At 46.4% G+C, this 16727-nt stretch overlaps 1 protein-coding gene across 5 annotated transcripts in view; it reads right to left on the bottom strand.

The window, feature by feature from the left end:
* Positions 1 to 695: 695 nt before the first annotated feature.
* GJB2 (gap junction protein beta 2) overlaps positions 696 to 16727 on the bottom strand; it is a 34381-nt gene continuing 18349 nt past the window's right edge. For 3 of the 5 annotated variants that reach the window (XM_042904961.1, XM_042903569.1, XM_042902929.1), the window contains 2 exons: positions 11628 to 11680; positions 696 to 2882 (listed from right to left, as the gene is read on the bottom strand). In XM_042904961.1, coding sequence (XP_042760895.1) covers positions 2183 to 2863 — 681 coding nt within the window. In that variant the 5' untranslated portion in view covers positions 2864 to 2882; positions 11628 to 11680 and the 3' untranslated portion in view covers positions 696 to 2182. Of the gene's footprint in view, positions 2883 to 11627; positions 11681 to 13377; positions 13464 to 16727 lie in introns of those variants that run through there. The other 2 variants (XM_042904180.1, XR_006193750.1) reach the window with 2 other exon arrangements.

Raw genomic sequence — 16727 nt, forward strand, 5'->3', positions numbered from 1 at the left:
TTGTCCTCTTAAATCCATTTAGAAAGCGAGCGCATGGCATACGGTTCTCCATAAAAAACATTCCTAAGTATTTATGTGTCAAATGCTGAGGTCCTTGGGCTCAAGGTTCCTCTTACTGAAAAGCCGGAGCCGCTGTTGGCCGGCTGGGGGAGAGCCCCTCAAGGCAGGCAGGCCCGCAGACAGCAAGCACTCCCACACACAGGACAGGCTGGCCTGCCTATGGGCTCATTTCCCATAGAAATGGGCAATAAGGAATGCAGAGCAGCTTCATCAGACCAGATTCGATTACCTACAAATACACAGAAAGTACATCTCCCAGAAAAGACCCCTTATACAATTTTTCTCATGCCTCCGCCGAACTTCACCATGAATGACATTTTCAGCTCCCGTGGTTCTTCTAGGAGCCAAACCGGTCACGTGAACCCAACTTGGCATCCTGCAGGTTACAAATCCAGTCCACACGTCGTGCTGCACGTGTGTTTGTCAAAAACCTGTTGGAGGTGAGCATGCGGCTGGACAAAAATACTCTTTCCCCCTCTCCTGTCAATCTTTCTGGTGACAGAGGCTTTCCTGTACCCGGGCAGAAGAATCCCAGAATGGTGGATGGACACCCTGGTAACTTACCGAGTTGGTGTTAAAAATATAAAATATTAACATAGAACACTGGCTATGGGTTAAAATAAAATCTGCTCTTCTATTAAAAACTGTAAGAGATTTTAAATATTTTACGAATTAATTATATTTAATATTTTAAATGACATTTGAGACATTACAAAATTATTTAGTTACAAGCATGTAATTAAAGCTATGATTTATTATTACAAAATGTTTTTACAGTGCTATTCTTGGCGACAGAAAAGTGTTTACCCTCATGAAAGTATGTCGAGTACCATTTTTTGGAAACCATGTCAAGCACAGTGATAATATTAGGGTCCAGTTTGTCCCATGAACACCTAAATATTCATCTAAACTCTAATTTCTGTTTAAAAACAAATGCCTACCAATTCTATTTTCACTTAAGAAAACTGGATGCTAAAGACGGAAGCAAACTTTTGAAGTAGACGAAACTCATTTTTAATCATGAGAATTTCGAGTCCATCTAAATTCTTTAAAATTTTGTTTCCATCTATTCTTTAAAAACAGTAACTACCACTCCCCCCATTTTGTTCTGCACCATTAAATTGTACTGTGGCAATGAAGCATTCCCAAGCCACCTCTTTAAATCAGTGCTCCCACTGTTGACCACAGTAATGGAAAGGGCAAACACTGTAAAGAGGGTGGCTTGCCCCAGCCTGTAGTCAGTAGTAGCTGGTGGTCCATCCAGCGTGTACTTCGCATGCAAAATTACACCTAAGTTTTTGAAATAAGGCTCTTTGCTAATACAAGCCACCCCTAAGAACTTCTAGTTCGTTTCACGTGTGAGAGGCTGAAATGCTTTTACGGGCTACATACCACAATGAATACGGCCACCAGCCTCGCAGGGGCGCTGCAAATTACTCATAACTGAAAGGCTCTGTTTTAAACTCGATGACAGTATCTAATTGCACACCGTTTACATATCAGAGTCTGAGCCTTTGAAATAGGGTGAACATATCATGGTTTTCAGAACATCTTACAGATCAAAAGAACATCTATCCCATTTTAAAGTTTTCACTTAAAAAAGCACAACAGAGTTTGAAGCGTTAGATAACCCTGTCCCTTGTTACAGACTAAAACTCCCCAAGTGAATAAAAGAACCAAGAATCTCTATGTTCACCTTTAATTCAGGGAAAACGGCAAAGAGACCCTTAAGGAGATCAAGCAAACCTTCTCAGCATCCTCTTTAGAACCCGGCGTTTCTCTCCTTTCCTCCAAGAAAGAGAAAGAAATGCTGATGTCCTTTGTTTAAAATAGGAGACAGCCTACACCCACAAGCCCTAGCGGCTCGGGGCCTCACTGGAACTAATTTTAGTGAAAATCAGTATAGGCACAGAATCATGCCTTTGTTTTCAAGCTTTAGGAGAGGAGAGCTCTGTTGGAGGCATCTGGAGTTTCACTGAGATCCAGAGCAGTTTCAAATGGTTGCGTCTAAGATAGGAATCTGTATCTCGGGGAAGTGCTGGTGACTGTGCCTTGACAGCAAAGCACCTGTCTGTGCCTCCTCCTTTTCACCCTCTCTTTTATCCACTGGCTGGGTAATGCGTTAAACTGGTTTTTTGGACTTTCCAGAACAATATCTAATTAGCAAATAACACAATTCGGTGACATTTAGCAGTATGCAAATTCCAGACACCGCGATCATGAAAACCGTGAAGACGGTCTTTTCCGTGGGCCTGGAAACAAAGCAGTCCACTGTATTGGGACAAGGCCACGCGTTGCACTTCACCAAGCGCTGCATGGAGAACCCGTCGTACATGATGTAGAAGACGTACATGAAGACTGCTTCAAAGATGACGCGGAAGAAGATGCTGCTGGTGTAGGTCCACCACAGGGACCCTTCGATACGGACCTTCTGGCTTTTGATCTCTTCAATGTCCTTAAATTCGTTCTTTATCTCCCCCTTAATGAACTTCCTTTTCTTCTCGTGTCTCCGGTAGGCAACATGCATGGCCACCAGGAGAGCCGGCGTGGACACAAAGATCAGCTGGAGAGCCCAGAGTCGGATGTGAGAGATGGGGAAATAGTGATCGTAGCACACATTTTTGCACCCAGGCTGTAGAGTGTTGCAGACGAAATCGGCTTGCTCATCTCCCCACACTTCCTTCGCGGCTACGACAAGGATCATAATGCGGAAAATGAAGAGGACGGTGAGCCAGATTTTCCCAATACTGGTGGAGTGTTTGTTGACGCCCCCCAGAATGGTCTGCAGCGTGCTCCAATCCATCTCCTCCGGGCCGTGTGTGCTGGAAAAGGCAAAGCGAACACAACACAGGAATGACTCGTCAGGACGGAACTGGGGACACTTCTCCGGGTCCCCGGTAAGTGAGCACTCTTAAACCTCCTCGCGAGCAAATACCAACTCTTACACAACCTCACCCAAAACGATGAAAACAAAACCAGCCCAGCTCGCTGTAGGATTAGACGTATAGTTCCCAAACCACCTGGAACGTGTCCGTGTGTGTTGTCTCATAAAGACCAGCGTGTTCCCGGGAAGAATTCACCCCGTGCTTGGCACATAACAGAGATGCGGGGGGTGGAGGAGGAGCGCCACAGCAAAAGTACTTGCTAACTTAAAGGCACTAATTAGTGCTGACCGAACTCTGCACTCTGCAGACTGCGCGAGTCACTCAGCACTTGAACGGGACCCGCCTGTTACTTCTGCCCGCTAGCCTCAGGTCTTGGACGGTACCACCGGGACCGAGGCTGGCTGCGGCCGGCCTTGCCTTAAAGGCCAACAGACCAACTCCCTGCAGAGCTACCTTCCTTGAAAACATTTCGGTTCACTTTCATGGATTTGGGATGTAACAGTGAAATGACTGTTACCGATGGTAAAGTTTACATTTGAGGCACTCCCAGGTTAAAATTTCACAGAAGGCTTCACTTCCTTTTTCTATATGAAAAGGAACAGGTGAGAATTAGTCTCCCCATGGAGGAAAGCCACCATGCATGGATTTTTGCACATACTTCCTGTGTCTGGATGGGTGGTCCTCACTGCCACGGTGGGGTGGGACTGATTTGCCCGGTTTAGTACTGAGGGATACAGCTGTTTGGTGACGGCTGTAATTGTGCATTTTTTATTGTGGGTCGTGGTTTTAATTTAGAGGCGTTTCTAAAGGTGCACATTAAGAAAAAGGACAGCAAATTTAACTCCGTGATTCCCCGGTCACCGGCCCTACAAGATGAGTCACTGTATTGAAGTTCAGAACCAAAGCCTGCTACTCATGGAAAAGGGATTCGGAGAAGCCTGTGATCAATCTGCCATGAGACGGTGGCCTTCTCTTCATCCCAGGATGTGAACTGCCTTCATTTATTCATAGCTACAGCCCAGCTGTCTCAATCAACCCCTCTTGTAAACAAGATTCCACCTCTCCACAATTCTGGTGAGTGATCGGTTTTCCACGCCTTCTAAGCTGGTAGTGAATCCTCCTTCTTCTCTTACTTAAAAGCATAATGCTCTCCCCCTTGGAACAAGTTGGGTCCCGTTTCCCGATGGACTTCTAAGCAAGCTGGGAACGAATGCCTTTCGTCACTGCGCCCCATCTTGGGCACTGCTGTGGGGCACTAAGATCCGGCCGGAGCCATCCAACGCCATCCAGGTCAGAGGAGGCAGGGGAGACACGGAGAAGAGTCACAGACACAAAAATTACGGAAGATTGAAATATGCTTGAGACACATTTAGACCTACTCAGCTTGACAAAGAGACACATCGACTGGAAGAAACTGTGGTTTCGTCTGGGTTCAGCCCTGATCCTTTAGATACAGACTGTCTGGGAGGTCCTCAGGTGAACCAAAATTCATCTTTTAACCAAACAGTATCATGAGATTAGACAGTCCGGTTCTTCATTAGCACCGAGTGGAGAGCAGAACACTCACCGAAATAAACTGTCCCTGGTTTAAGTCAATACGTCCCACTAAAAATCTAGGGTGGTCCTTACTCCTTGGCCTCTTCTGTGCTACCAAGGATCACATGCTCTTTTGTAAACCAGTCCAATCACCATCAGCTGAGAAAAATACTGTCGTTTTGTAAAGCTCTTGATCCTTTAAAGGATCTGCTTTAAAGATCCTTTTAGGAAAAGGAGCAAATTACAGTGCGCTCCGCAGGAGAGACAGGGGTGACAGGTCAGGATGGACTAGCCAAGCAGGATGGAATTGTCCCCGGCATTCAGATCACCCAGGGAGCTGCCCTCCTGCCTTTCCTGACCTGGCAGATGGGTCATGGGCAGGCTCCTACCTGGCCCACACCACCCTGTCATTGTTTGGAGTTGGGCCAGAAGTGGGTTGAGAAGCTGCTTCAGGTCTTCGGGGAAGGCACCGGGTGAATCACCAGGTCCCAGAAAAGGCAAAAGGAGCTCTTGACCCCTTTACCTTCTTCCCGGTCCTTACTTTTTGGATGGTTGACCTCTCCACAGAGCGCCCCCACCCCCTCACAGGTGTCTGTAGCTGTGACTGACTTCGCACACTAGATTTGAAAGAGACTCAAAGGACTAATGGGGGCATGGCTGTGGCCACACATCTCAAGACAGAGTCCCAAGTAAATGGTCGTGGTCCTAGGTGTCCGCCTGTCGGAAAGCTTGGAGGACACACGCCTTTTGGGCTTATTTCCTCCTGCCAGGGAGGGGGCACCGAAGGGCTAACGCGGCCCGTCCTACAGAACACGCTTCTCAGCTGCACGCTACCTGGTCTGTAAAAAGTGTGCTGAAAGCGTTCTTTCCAGCTGGGAAACGCCACCTGGGGACAAACGCTCTTGACTGTTTAGGAAAAAGGCAAGCAACCAAACTAACCTCAGGTTCGGGCTGCGGTCTAGGTCTCCGGGCTCGCGGGGGCAGGGAGTGCTAGTTAATCCGGCCGGACCTCGACCCGAGTGACTTCCCTCCCCAGGGCAGCGCGAGGAGGTGAAGGTCAGTTTCCTGCTGCGAAGGCTTCCTGCTTTGCCCACGACTTTCTGCAACTTTCTGAACTAATCCTTCGGCCAACGGAACAGGTCAGGTGGCCGCAGTTACGGCGACCGGGCAGCAGAGCGAGAATCTCCCCCAGGAGGGTCTCGACACGCGTCACGCTGAGCCGGAACGGTCCCCTCCCCCGCCCCGCGCGCCCAGCCCGGTCACGGCCCCGGCTTCGGTTACCACGGCCCCTTCTCCGGCGCTGCTGCAAATCCGGCCCGAGCGGCCCGATTCGAATTTCAGAGCTCGGCCTGAGCCGCTCCCTGTCCAGACGTCCGCGCTCGCCCCTCGCCTCCCCGCCCCAGGTCTGCTGCCGCGACCGCCCGGGACAGGGACGGCGCAGGGGCCTCAGCGAGCGTGTCCAGCTCGCGGGATCCGGGTTGCCCGGACGCGGCCGGGTCCCCCAGTCCCGGCCGTCCTTCCTGGCGCGGGGTCCCCTGGCCCTAGGCCGTCCCGGGGTCCCACCTGGCGCGGGGTCCCCCGGCCCTAGGCCGTCCCGGGGTCCCACCTGGCGCGGGGTCCCCCGGCCCTAGGCCGTCCTTCCTGGCGCGGGGTCCCCTGGCCCTAGGCCGTCCCGGGGTCCCACCTGGCGCGGGGTCCCCCGGCCCTAGGCCGTCCCGGGGTCCCACCAGGCGCGGGGTCCCCGGCCCTAGGCCGTCCCGGGGTCCCACCTGGCGCGGGGTCCCCCGGCCCTAGGCCGTCCCGGGGTCCCACCTGGCGCGGGGTCCCCGGCCCTAGGCCGTCCCGGGGTCCCACCTGGCGCGGGGTCCCCCGGCCCTAGGCCGTCCCGGGGTCCCACCTGGCGCGGGGTCCCCGGCCCTAGGCCGTCCCGGGGTCCCTCCCGGAGCCGGGTCCCCCAGCCCTAGCTGTCCCCGGGGCGCCGAGAGTCGGGCGCACTTGCGGCGCGGCCTCACCTGTGCGGGAGGGAGCGCTCGGCGGGGCCGGGGGCGGGCGGCGAGGGGGTCCCGGGTGGCGGCGGGGCGCTCTGGCGGGGTCTGGGCCGGTCCTGGCCGGGGCCGCCTCCGCGCTCGCTGCGGGCTGGGGCGCCGCCGACTGGCTGGGAGTCCCGGAGTGCGGAGCGCGCCGGGCGCTACGGGTCCTCGACACCTGCCTGCTCCAGCGACGCCTTTTAACCGCACTCGACACTCCGCCTCTTCCCCCAAAGCCATTTAGAAAGTTACGGAGGGGGCGGCACCTCGCTGCCCGGCCTCCCTCCCCTGCTGCGGGCGGGGCGCGCGGGGCCTCCCCGGTAGCCGGGGCTTTCCGGGACCCCGACGCCCCCCATCGCCCCTCGAGGTCCAGGGGAGCCCGGGCCGCACAGCGCCCCAAGCACCCCTGAGCGCCTGGATTTCCCCGAGTCCCCGTGCGCTCCACTCCCCGCCACGCCCCCCCCCCCCTCGCCACCCCAGCCCCGCCACCCCAGCCCCTCCGCCCAGGGTCCGAGCGGCGGGGGGCTGGACCTGGCGACCAGAGGAGGATGCAAAGCCCCAAGCCTCGGCTCCCTGCATTTTGGGGACGGGTGGGGTTAAAGGACAGTCGTTGTTGCTGTTATTGTTATTCTGCTTTAGTCCAAAGAGTACTATTGCATTGAAAGCTCTGCTTTACTCGTTTTTTAATTATTGGGAAAACAGGAGTTCCCAAAGATTTGAAGATTGAAGCTCAGGCTGTGGAGGTTCCAGTTCCGCTGCGGGGCGGTGACACAGGGTCTGTTCCCGCCTTGGATTTTGGGTTCAGAGTGGCAGGCAGGTGGGCCACCAGGGCTGGCCAAGTCCCTGCTTCTTTCTCCCCCCAGAATCTCACAAACTCAACCAGCGCCTGCCTGGATTCCCTTTTTGATTCGACCACGTTCAACAATGTGCGAAGGGCTAGGGTTGGAGGCGGCTGGGGGAGACAAGTCTTGCTCTTGCCAAGGTTGGCACGGGCGTCTCCGTGGGCCCTGGACGTGCCGCCTTCCACGTCCCGGCAGACGGTGCCCCCCCCGGGCCCTGCCGCTTCCTCCTCCTCCCGCAGCTGAGAAATCGCAAGGCAGTTAGTTGCTCGGTTTGGGGCGGGGGCGACCCAGATGATTCAGAAAATAGAGGGTATGAATGACATCTACCCACCCCTCCTTTCCCTGCACGCGCACACCATGAAAGGGGAGCGGATCCTGGGCCGCTCAGTTCTCCCAGAAGCTTCATCCCGGATTAGGAAGTCTCATGGTTCACATTTGGTCGGGTATTTCGATGTCTCGAGATGCAGGTTGACAGAAGGGGGATATGCACAAATCAAGTGGATGGAGAATTAAAACTGCCAGAGCAGGACGCGTTGGGGAAATAGCGCCCAGCGTGGGTGGCTGTCACTGCTCAGGTACCTTGATTTCTGCAAAGAGCGGCCAGTGTGGAAGGGTGGGCAAGCCGTTCTCAGGCTCAGTTTTATGTTAAGCAAAGATGATGATTCATCCTGACAGAGCAGATCCAGCCTCAAAAATGGATTTCCCATGATTATCACCATTAGCGTGAAAGCATTAACTTTTCCTTGTAAAACTGGTGCCCCGTCGCCATGGGCCAACTCAGGCCATTCTTGTATGGGCGAATGTGAGCTTTTCCCCGTGGTTACTACCCCACCTTCCAGCTCTAAGTCTTAGTCTAGGAGGGAGTGTCTGTTCATGAAGAGACAGAGCCCCAAGAGTTGCCAAAAGCCCTTGCATGGCCCATCTGACAGATGTGCTGAATCGGCTTTTTAGAAATTACAAGGCAAAGCCGGGTGGAGTGGAGGAATGAAGCTGCTGGGTCTGAGCGCACATCACAGTTGAGGTAGGAGGTGTCTCAGGGTGGAAGGTGGGGGGCACGGTGGCCGGGGTGGAGGGGGTGGATGTTGTGGAGCTGGCCGGCAGCTCCTCCCTTCAGTTACTTTCTGGAACAGCACTGTTTAGGAACCGGTTAGAGCCCCGCTTGGGTCAGAATGAAGGAAGGGTCTAGAACCATCGTAGGAAGCTTGCTGGTAAAGGTGGCTTGGAGACTGCAAGTTGAGTCACTTTCCCCCATTGAAAAATTTCACCTTAGGTTTTAGTGTGTGTCTCCTGATTATAGGTTGCTGTTCAACTTCCTTTTCCTTGTTTTCCCGGACTTACTCTCCTGATTTGCATAATTAGTGTGCGTTGTGGGCTAATTGTATATCACAGCTGCTCCTATTTGGGGCTATGTAGCTAGACTTCCTGCAGCTCTTAAGTCTCGACCTGATTTTATTCTGTTTTGTGTGATTTGTGTTGTTTTTCTGTATTGGTGTTTTCCTCCTTACCAGACTTGAATTTCTTCAAGACAGAACATCTTAAATATATATTTTTGTGTCTTCCAGAGTAGAGGAGGAGGAAAAGACGAGGTACGATGGAAAAAAAGTTGGGATATTTAAAGTTACGTCCACAAGAGCTTAGACTTACAATTAGGAGGTCACACCACAAATTAATAGTTTTGTAAATCCTGTAATCATTTTGTGAATAGCATAATCCTATTGCTGTCTTTTTTCCCTTTGGGCTAAAAGCATTACTTTGTTAAATGGAAACACTGAAAATAAGCCTTAATTTTGTCCCCTGTTTTCAGACGTCTTCATCTTTAAACTGACCAGCCCCTGGAGAAAGCTCTGCCCTCTACTCCAGCCTTCCCGGGCCCGGAGCATAGCAGATGCCCAGCATGTGCCTGCTCCTTGATTGGTATACCTCTGTCTTCTTAACCTGCAGGCACTGAACAATATAGAGAATGTTTTTTGACTCGGCTTTATGGAAAAAACTCCGGTGTCTCCTGAGGCGGTCTTGAATGAAGCAATTCCCAGGGAAACTCGGGCACGTAGCGAGTAGCTATTGATGCTTAACTGATGAGATCTGTTACAGCCACACGTTGTCTCTTTGGAGTGTCAGAGACACATATGATGAATATTTTTATGTAACATGCTTAGTAGCAAGCAGGCAAACCCCAGGTGTTTATAATTGAGTTGAACTTGTATGCAGGCATTTAAAGTGATGCAGTTGTCAGGTTGTAAGGTGAAATGTGAATATTTGAAGCTATTCAGGGTTTTAATTTGACAGCTGTTTTATAAATGGACCAGAAGGAAAGAAGTTGTTCTTGTGTAAGAAATCAGTGTGAGAAAAATGATATTTCTTCACATATTTTAATGGATGATTGCTTGCCAGCTGCCTAATGGGGCAGCCCCTTGGATGCCCTCTGGGAAGGATGATCTGAATGCACATAAAAAATGTCTCAGTGAAATTTCTGACACACAAATCATATGTAGGAGAGAGCAGAACATATTTCAAGACAAGAAGAGACTTGTGAGAGAATGGAGTCCCTGTCCGAAACCTTGGCAGTTTTAGGGCAAGTTAGAATCATTGAATGTCTCTTAGCTATCAGTTATTAGGGTCATTAGCTACTGGTCTAGACCCACTCTCTTGACTTGGCTATTGAAATATTATTCAATCATCATATTAATAATTGGCAAAAATTCCAGAAAGTTCAGCCTCCCTCAAAATAGCAGTCGGAAACTGAAGATATAATGGACCCTTGGCATATCTGGGTAATTAATAATTACTTACATATGATAATATGATTTAAAAGCAGGAGTGATCTTTAAAAGTAAGCCTTTAAAATTTTTGTGAATAATTATTACAGGAGAATGCCATTTCCCTATGATTTCTCTCTGCATCATTGACCCACACCCTTATTTATGTATCCTGAAAATTGTTAATGTCAAATCACTTAGGGAAAAAAAAATCAGTTGTTACATTCAAAGAGTTAAGAAAAAAGATCTCAGACTTCAATAATTTATTCTTTTCTTCACTTTCAAATTAAAGTCATCTCATAAAAATGCCAGCTTTTGAGTGTGACTAAAACTGTTGTAAGTCTTTCCATTTTCCTCATTCTATTCTTATATTCACACGTAAAATATTTGGGGGAAATTCATGGTGCTGAATGTGTCTCAGTGGCAAGGCAGTAGTAAAATAAGTTGATTTCTTTTGTTTTACTGGAGGAGTGTATGCTCTTACTTGCAAATACATCAGTGTAGCTCTTTTATGATTATTTAAGCAGATGATGGAGAAATTACAAAGATACTTCCAAATGTATTTGTATCAGAGCACATGTTTGTCAGAAACGAATCCAGAGCTATCAATCCCTAGGCAAACTGGTAGATAAAATTTATTTCTAGTGAATATAAAAATTAAATTCTGTAAGCTGTGATGACTTATCAAAATGGAAGTTCTGCACCATTCACAAAGGAACAAAAGAGATTTCTACTTTTTAGTTTGTGTTACAAATCATCTTAGAGAGCTTTTGGAATAAGTTAGGGCACAGTAAACACTCATGAGTTGCTTAGTAAAAAAATCACAGACAGAGGTTTGACAAGGGACTACAGAGAGATTCCCTGGTTATTGTATTTGATAGACTACAGCAGATTTCTATGAAATGCTAGTCTAGAATGTCCTGAATTTAAATTTGTCACTCTCTGGAAACCCCTGATTACACAGCCAGTTTTGCTACTGAGGTTCCAATCAGGTGGATGTTCTCTGACTTAGAAAGCCCCTCTTCTGGAATTGGATGTGAAGTCTTTGGTCTGAGAATTCAGAACTGGATTTGTGTGTTAGCTATTAGTCTAAACTTCTTAAACTATTTTGGAGTCATTTCTGTGTTGGGGGAGTCATTTCTGTTCTGTGTTCTACGCACTTGTTGGTGTGTAGAGCTCTGTGATACAATCTCATCCTTAAAAAAATATCTTTGTGCCAGGGGGGAAAAAAAAAAAAGGGCACTTGCAATACCCAGAGGGTACAGTAGATGGCGCTGGGAAGACTTGCCAGGAAGTTTTTGTAAAATGCACGAACTTGGAAGATAGTGGGAGATAAAAGGATAATCTTTTCTTCTAGTCCAGTGTTGCTTGTCCTGAGAAATAAATTTCTTTCCTCCCCATGCCCCCACCAAATTAAATGAAATAGGACAGAATAGAAAATATCAGAATGAATTGCTCTTAGGGTTTAAGCAACATTCTATGAAACGTTTTATGAAATATTTCCTGTGTTTTCATACTCATATCCACACGTATGCACTGGACCCGATGTAAAGTGTCCTTCTTGCTGTAGATCCCTGTCACAAAAAGCCGGAAAGTCACTGTGCCATTCCGTTTCCAGAGAAACAGACATATCACTGTGGCCTAGGTGAAGAGTGTTTGTACCGAGGGAGTGATATCTGGGCCCTAAGAGCAGCCTCCCAGCTCTGCCGTGTTGTATTTGAGCTCCCAGACCCAAGGTCCCAGAAACCCCAAGCTGATGAGAGTTACTGGTGGTCGAATCGCTCAAGAACTTTAGTTCCGGCTGGTAACTGACCTGCTTCCATTAGATCTGCTTCCCTGTTGCCTCTTTCCGATCTGAGTATGCGGTGTGAATGCCCCTCTCCCATCTGAGTATGTTGGGTTCGTGGGATGGGTGAGAAGCAAGAGCAACATTTGGTTGGGTCTTTCGCTAACTTGACAGGATTGTCAAAAACAGATGCATGTAATGCTTTAATGTCTGGTCCGCTCAAAAGTCATGGATCAGCCTTTTTAATGGATTATGTATTTAAAGAACCAGATGGAGACTTTTATGGTCAAAAGTATGGATTGAACTATGGTGCTCTGGGTAAGAGGAGTCAATAAGCATAACGTCTTTTATGGTTTCTTTATTGCCTTTGAAATAAACCAGTGATAGTGAGGAATTTAGAGTACAGGGCTCTTCTCTTAGTACCATGTGGGCCTCGTTCACAGTGTGTACCATTAACAAAGAGGGTCAGTCTGGAGGCTCTTGGTATCATCTCAATCACCATGTGATGGGAAACATTCATTTTTTTTTCTTGCAGGCTATATGACATTACATACTAGGTTAGTAGATGGATAGGCCTTGGAAAGATACAGTCCCTGCTTGTAATTTACCAAAGGAAAAAATAGGCCACTGCAAACGTAACATATTTGAATAACTAATTCGAGTGTGTAACATAAATGAAGGCATCTCCGGGATAATCCAATGCAAAGGTCATTGTGTTAATCATTTATCTAGAACTTGATATCATGAAGTGAGCCAAATGTTTTATGTTTATTTTATTGCATAACTCTGAGGAAAGTATTTTAAATCTCATTCTACAGATGTGAAAACTGATCTGTGATGTTCGTATGTGATATGAATCTATATGAGTCTATATATAGATGATTTTTCTTCCCTCTTTTTAAAAAAAATTTTTTTTTAAACGTTTATTTATTTTTGAGACAGAGAGAGACAGAGCATGAATGGGGGAGGGTCAGAGAGAGGGAGACACAGAATCTGAAACAGGCTCCGGGCTCTGAGCTGTCAGCACAGGGGCCCGATGCGGGGCTCGAACTCACGGACCGCGAGATCGTGACCTGAGCCGAAGTCAGCGCTCAACCGACTGAGCCACCCAGGCGCCCCTCTTCCCTCTTTTATACAAAAGGTAGAGCATTGTACACCCTATTGTACACTTTGCTTTTCTCAATATATCATGGAAATCTTTTTCTGCAAATAAATAAAGAGCTTCCTCATCTTTCACATAGCTTCATAGTATTCCTTATATGATTATATAAAAATTTAATTAAAAGCCATGTAATTTTCCCTGATTCCATGTTTCTGATCTTTTGCTATTATGAACAGCATTATGGCTCTGCTTCAAATTAGAGTATAGAATGAAAAATACCATTATCCCTACGGTAACAACAACAAAAACCCTGCTAAAATGAAAGTCTATTGGCAATTGTCAAAGAAAAGTGGGCAGATTAAACTCAGTGGAACTGACTTATAGGAAGTGATGGTGAGCGGAGAGCCACAACTGCTTTCATATCTGGAGAGTAGCTCCGGATTTGTGGGAAGGTGGAGAAGCAGGCCTCCTGTAGATGAAGAGATTTTATAGAGTTGAGGAAGACATCAGTCAAGACACTAATAACAATATAGGTTGCCAGACAGATTGGAATTTAGAAGTGCCTCAAATGCAAAAATAAATAGCTTGGCTTAATAATCAACCTCCCTCCCTCCTGGCCCCCTCCCCCTGCACAGTGTTACTGCAAAAGTGTCAGTGTAGGCAAGTCTAGACAACCAAGAATTACACAGTTTCACACTATTTGAATTTTGGAGTGGTGCTACAGCTGGAGTCTAAGTGAGCCCACACTATATGATGTCTGTGTCAAACAACGACAAGATAGAAGAGACTAGCCACTCCACAGTGGATGTGTAGGAAACTGAGGTTGGGCTGAATGGCAAATGTCCTTTTTCCATCAGATATTAGAGGTACACTCAATTCAAAAAAATTAAAAAAAATTTTTTAAATGTTTACTTATTTTTGAGACAGAGTGAGAGACAGAGTATGAGTGGGGGAGGGGACAGAGAGAGAGGGAGACACAGAATCCTTAGCAGGCTCCAAGCTCTGAGCTGTCAGCACAGAGGGGCTTGAACTCACGAGTCATGAGATCATGACCTGAGCCAAAGTTGGACGCTCAACTGACTGAGCCACCCAGGCACCCCTCTATTTTTGAGAGAGAGAGAGAGAGAGAGAGGGAGAGAGAGACAGAGCACAAGTGGGGAGACACAGAATCTGAAGACACAGAGAGAGGGACATAGAATCTGAAGCAGATTCCAGGCTCTGAGTTGTCAGTATAGAGCCAGATGCGGGGCTCAAACTCATGAGCTAGGAGATCATGACCTGAGCCGAAATCGGACGCCCAACCGACTGAGTTACCCAGGAGCCCCCAGAGGTACACCCAATTTAATTAACACTACAGCTCAGCCCCAGATCAATTTGACTCTTGATAAATCTGCATGATCAAATCTTCATTCTAGCCACCTATCAGGAAAAAAAAGACTTGCACTCACTGGAAAAACAAAAACAAAACACCCCGGGGAAATCCTTTTGTATGCAAAATCAGCACTGAGTAAAAAATTACAAGCCATATGAAGAAACAGGAAAACGAGACCCATAATCAGGAGGAAAAAAACAGTCAATAGAAGCAGACTCACAAATAGGTTGAACGGTAAAAGGATTGGAAAAATATATACAAGGAATATACAAACCCAAATCACAGGGAAGCTCAAGTCACTATACCATTCAATGTATACCTCAAAACAAGGAGATTACCAGAAGTAAAGAGACAAATTAAAAAGACAAATTAAAGAGACAAATGGCAAACGGATCATTTCATCACGAAGACATCAATCCTAAATGTGTATGCACTAAGTAACAGAGCTCTAAAATACATAAGGCAAAATTGAAAGCACCAAAGAGAGAAATGACAAATTTATATTCATAGTTAGAATAACTGAGCAACTGATAGAACATTACACAAAAATCAGCAAGGATATGGAACATCAAAATAATACTATCAACTAACTTGACCTCGTTTATCTTTATAGAACACTATGCCCAGCAACTGCATAATATACATTTTTTAGGTGCACATGAAATGTTTGCTGAGAGAAAGCATGCTGAACTATGCAACGTGCCTCAATAAATTTCAAAGAATGGAAATCACACAGAGTATATTTTCTGACCTTTGCAGAATTAAATTAGTTATCCATCTACCTACCTATCTACTATCTATCTATATTTGGTATTTTCTATACCAGATATTTAGAGATTAAGCAAAAACAGATGGGTAAAAGAAAAAATCATAAGAGATCCTTCAAATAAATAAAATGAATGAAAATGAAAAACTTCAAAATCTGCAGGATGCACCTGAAGCAGTGCTAAGACATAAATTTTTACTTTAAGTGTATACATTAGAAAAAGAAGAAAAGCTTAAAATTGATTATCTACATTTCTACCTTAAGAAGCTTGAAAAAAAGAAAAATGAAACAATGTAAGCAGAGGAAGAAAATAATAAAGATAAGAAATCAATGAGTTAGAAATCAAATAATGGAGAAAATGCAACAAAGCTAAAGTTTAGTTCTTTGAAAATGTTAATAAAATTGATAAACTCCTTATCTTCATCAGTTTGGGCTGTCATAACAAAATGCCAGAGACTGAGTGGCTTAAAAAACAATTTTTTCCCCTCAATTTTGAAACCATGGAGCCTCAAAGCCCAAGATCAGGGTGTCAGCATGTTTTAGGTTCATAAAAATTACATTAAACATGTTATATGAAGCGGCTAATAGAGGATTTTTCTCATTGACCAATTCCTAAGACTTTCAGTTTTAGAAAATGTGCTGTATCCTCTTTAATTCTCTTTGTCATTTATGTTTTCTTTGTGAATTACTGGTCCAAAATTTAAATTAAGATGTCGTGGTGGGGTGGGTCATGGCAAAGGAGTACACGGTGCGGGGGGTGGTGGGGGAAGCTTCTTGAAACCTGGATTAGAGTTCGGTATTAATCTCTTCCTCCAGATGTTTTGTGAAACCTTGTAACAAGTAGAGAAATTGTTAGTTCTGAGTTTTATTTCACTTACCATAGAAATATTAAGAAATAATAATATAGACAAAAGGAAAGAAGAGATAAGGATGTACTTGATAACCATCTCTTCAGTACTCAGGGAGGACTTTTTAGATATATGTGTATTTTGATTTTAAAGAGATTTGGAAACTGAGAGAAAAGATTTTCCCAGGTGACTTCGACTTCTGGCAACATACTAGGAAGACCTATGCTACAAGTTTCTTCTTCCCTCTTCAGATATAAGAATTCTCAACAAAATATTATTTAAAAATTGTGACAAATAAGTAAGTGAAATAAAGACACGGAAGTGCCAGAAATGAAGAGAGCGTTCAAGACCAGCACTGTGAGTAGTAAGTGAACCTATGGTGGCTGATGAAAGTGGAACTTAGAGCCTCGGGCTGATGTCAACTTTGTCTGGAGGGCATTTATTTTTGCTTCTGGAAAGCAGTTACGGTAGGTGCGGTATCATCAATCCAAAGTCTGAACGGATTCAAACTTGGCTTGGTGAGTGTAGCCTGATTTCAGGTTACTCTTACTCCTAGTAAGCCCTTCGGAGGTCCAGACCGAAAGAGTGGGGGTATTCACAAGGGCCTGTCCTCTGGTGGACCCCCAAGTTCAATTTTTGTTCTCCTAGCCCCATGAGATTGCCAGAAACTCTATTTAGCCTCTTAGCCTCTCAACTTTGTTTTTGTTTGTTTGTTTACAAATTGGCAGGTGCCTTGTGAATAAGATG

This window comes from Panthera leo, chromosome A1 (assembly GCF_018350215.1).
Source record: "Panthera leo isolate Ple1 chromosome A1, P.leo_Ple1_pat1.1, whole genome shotgun sequence".
Lineage (NCBI taxonomy): Eukaryota > Metazoa > Chordata > Mammalia > Carnivora > Felidae > Panthera > Panthera leo.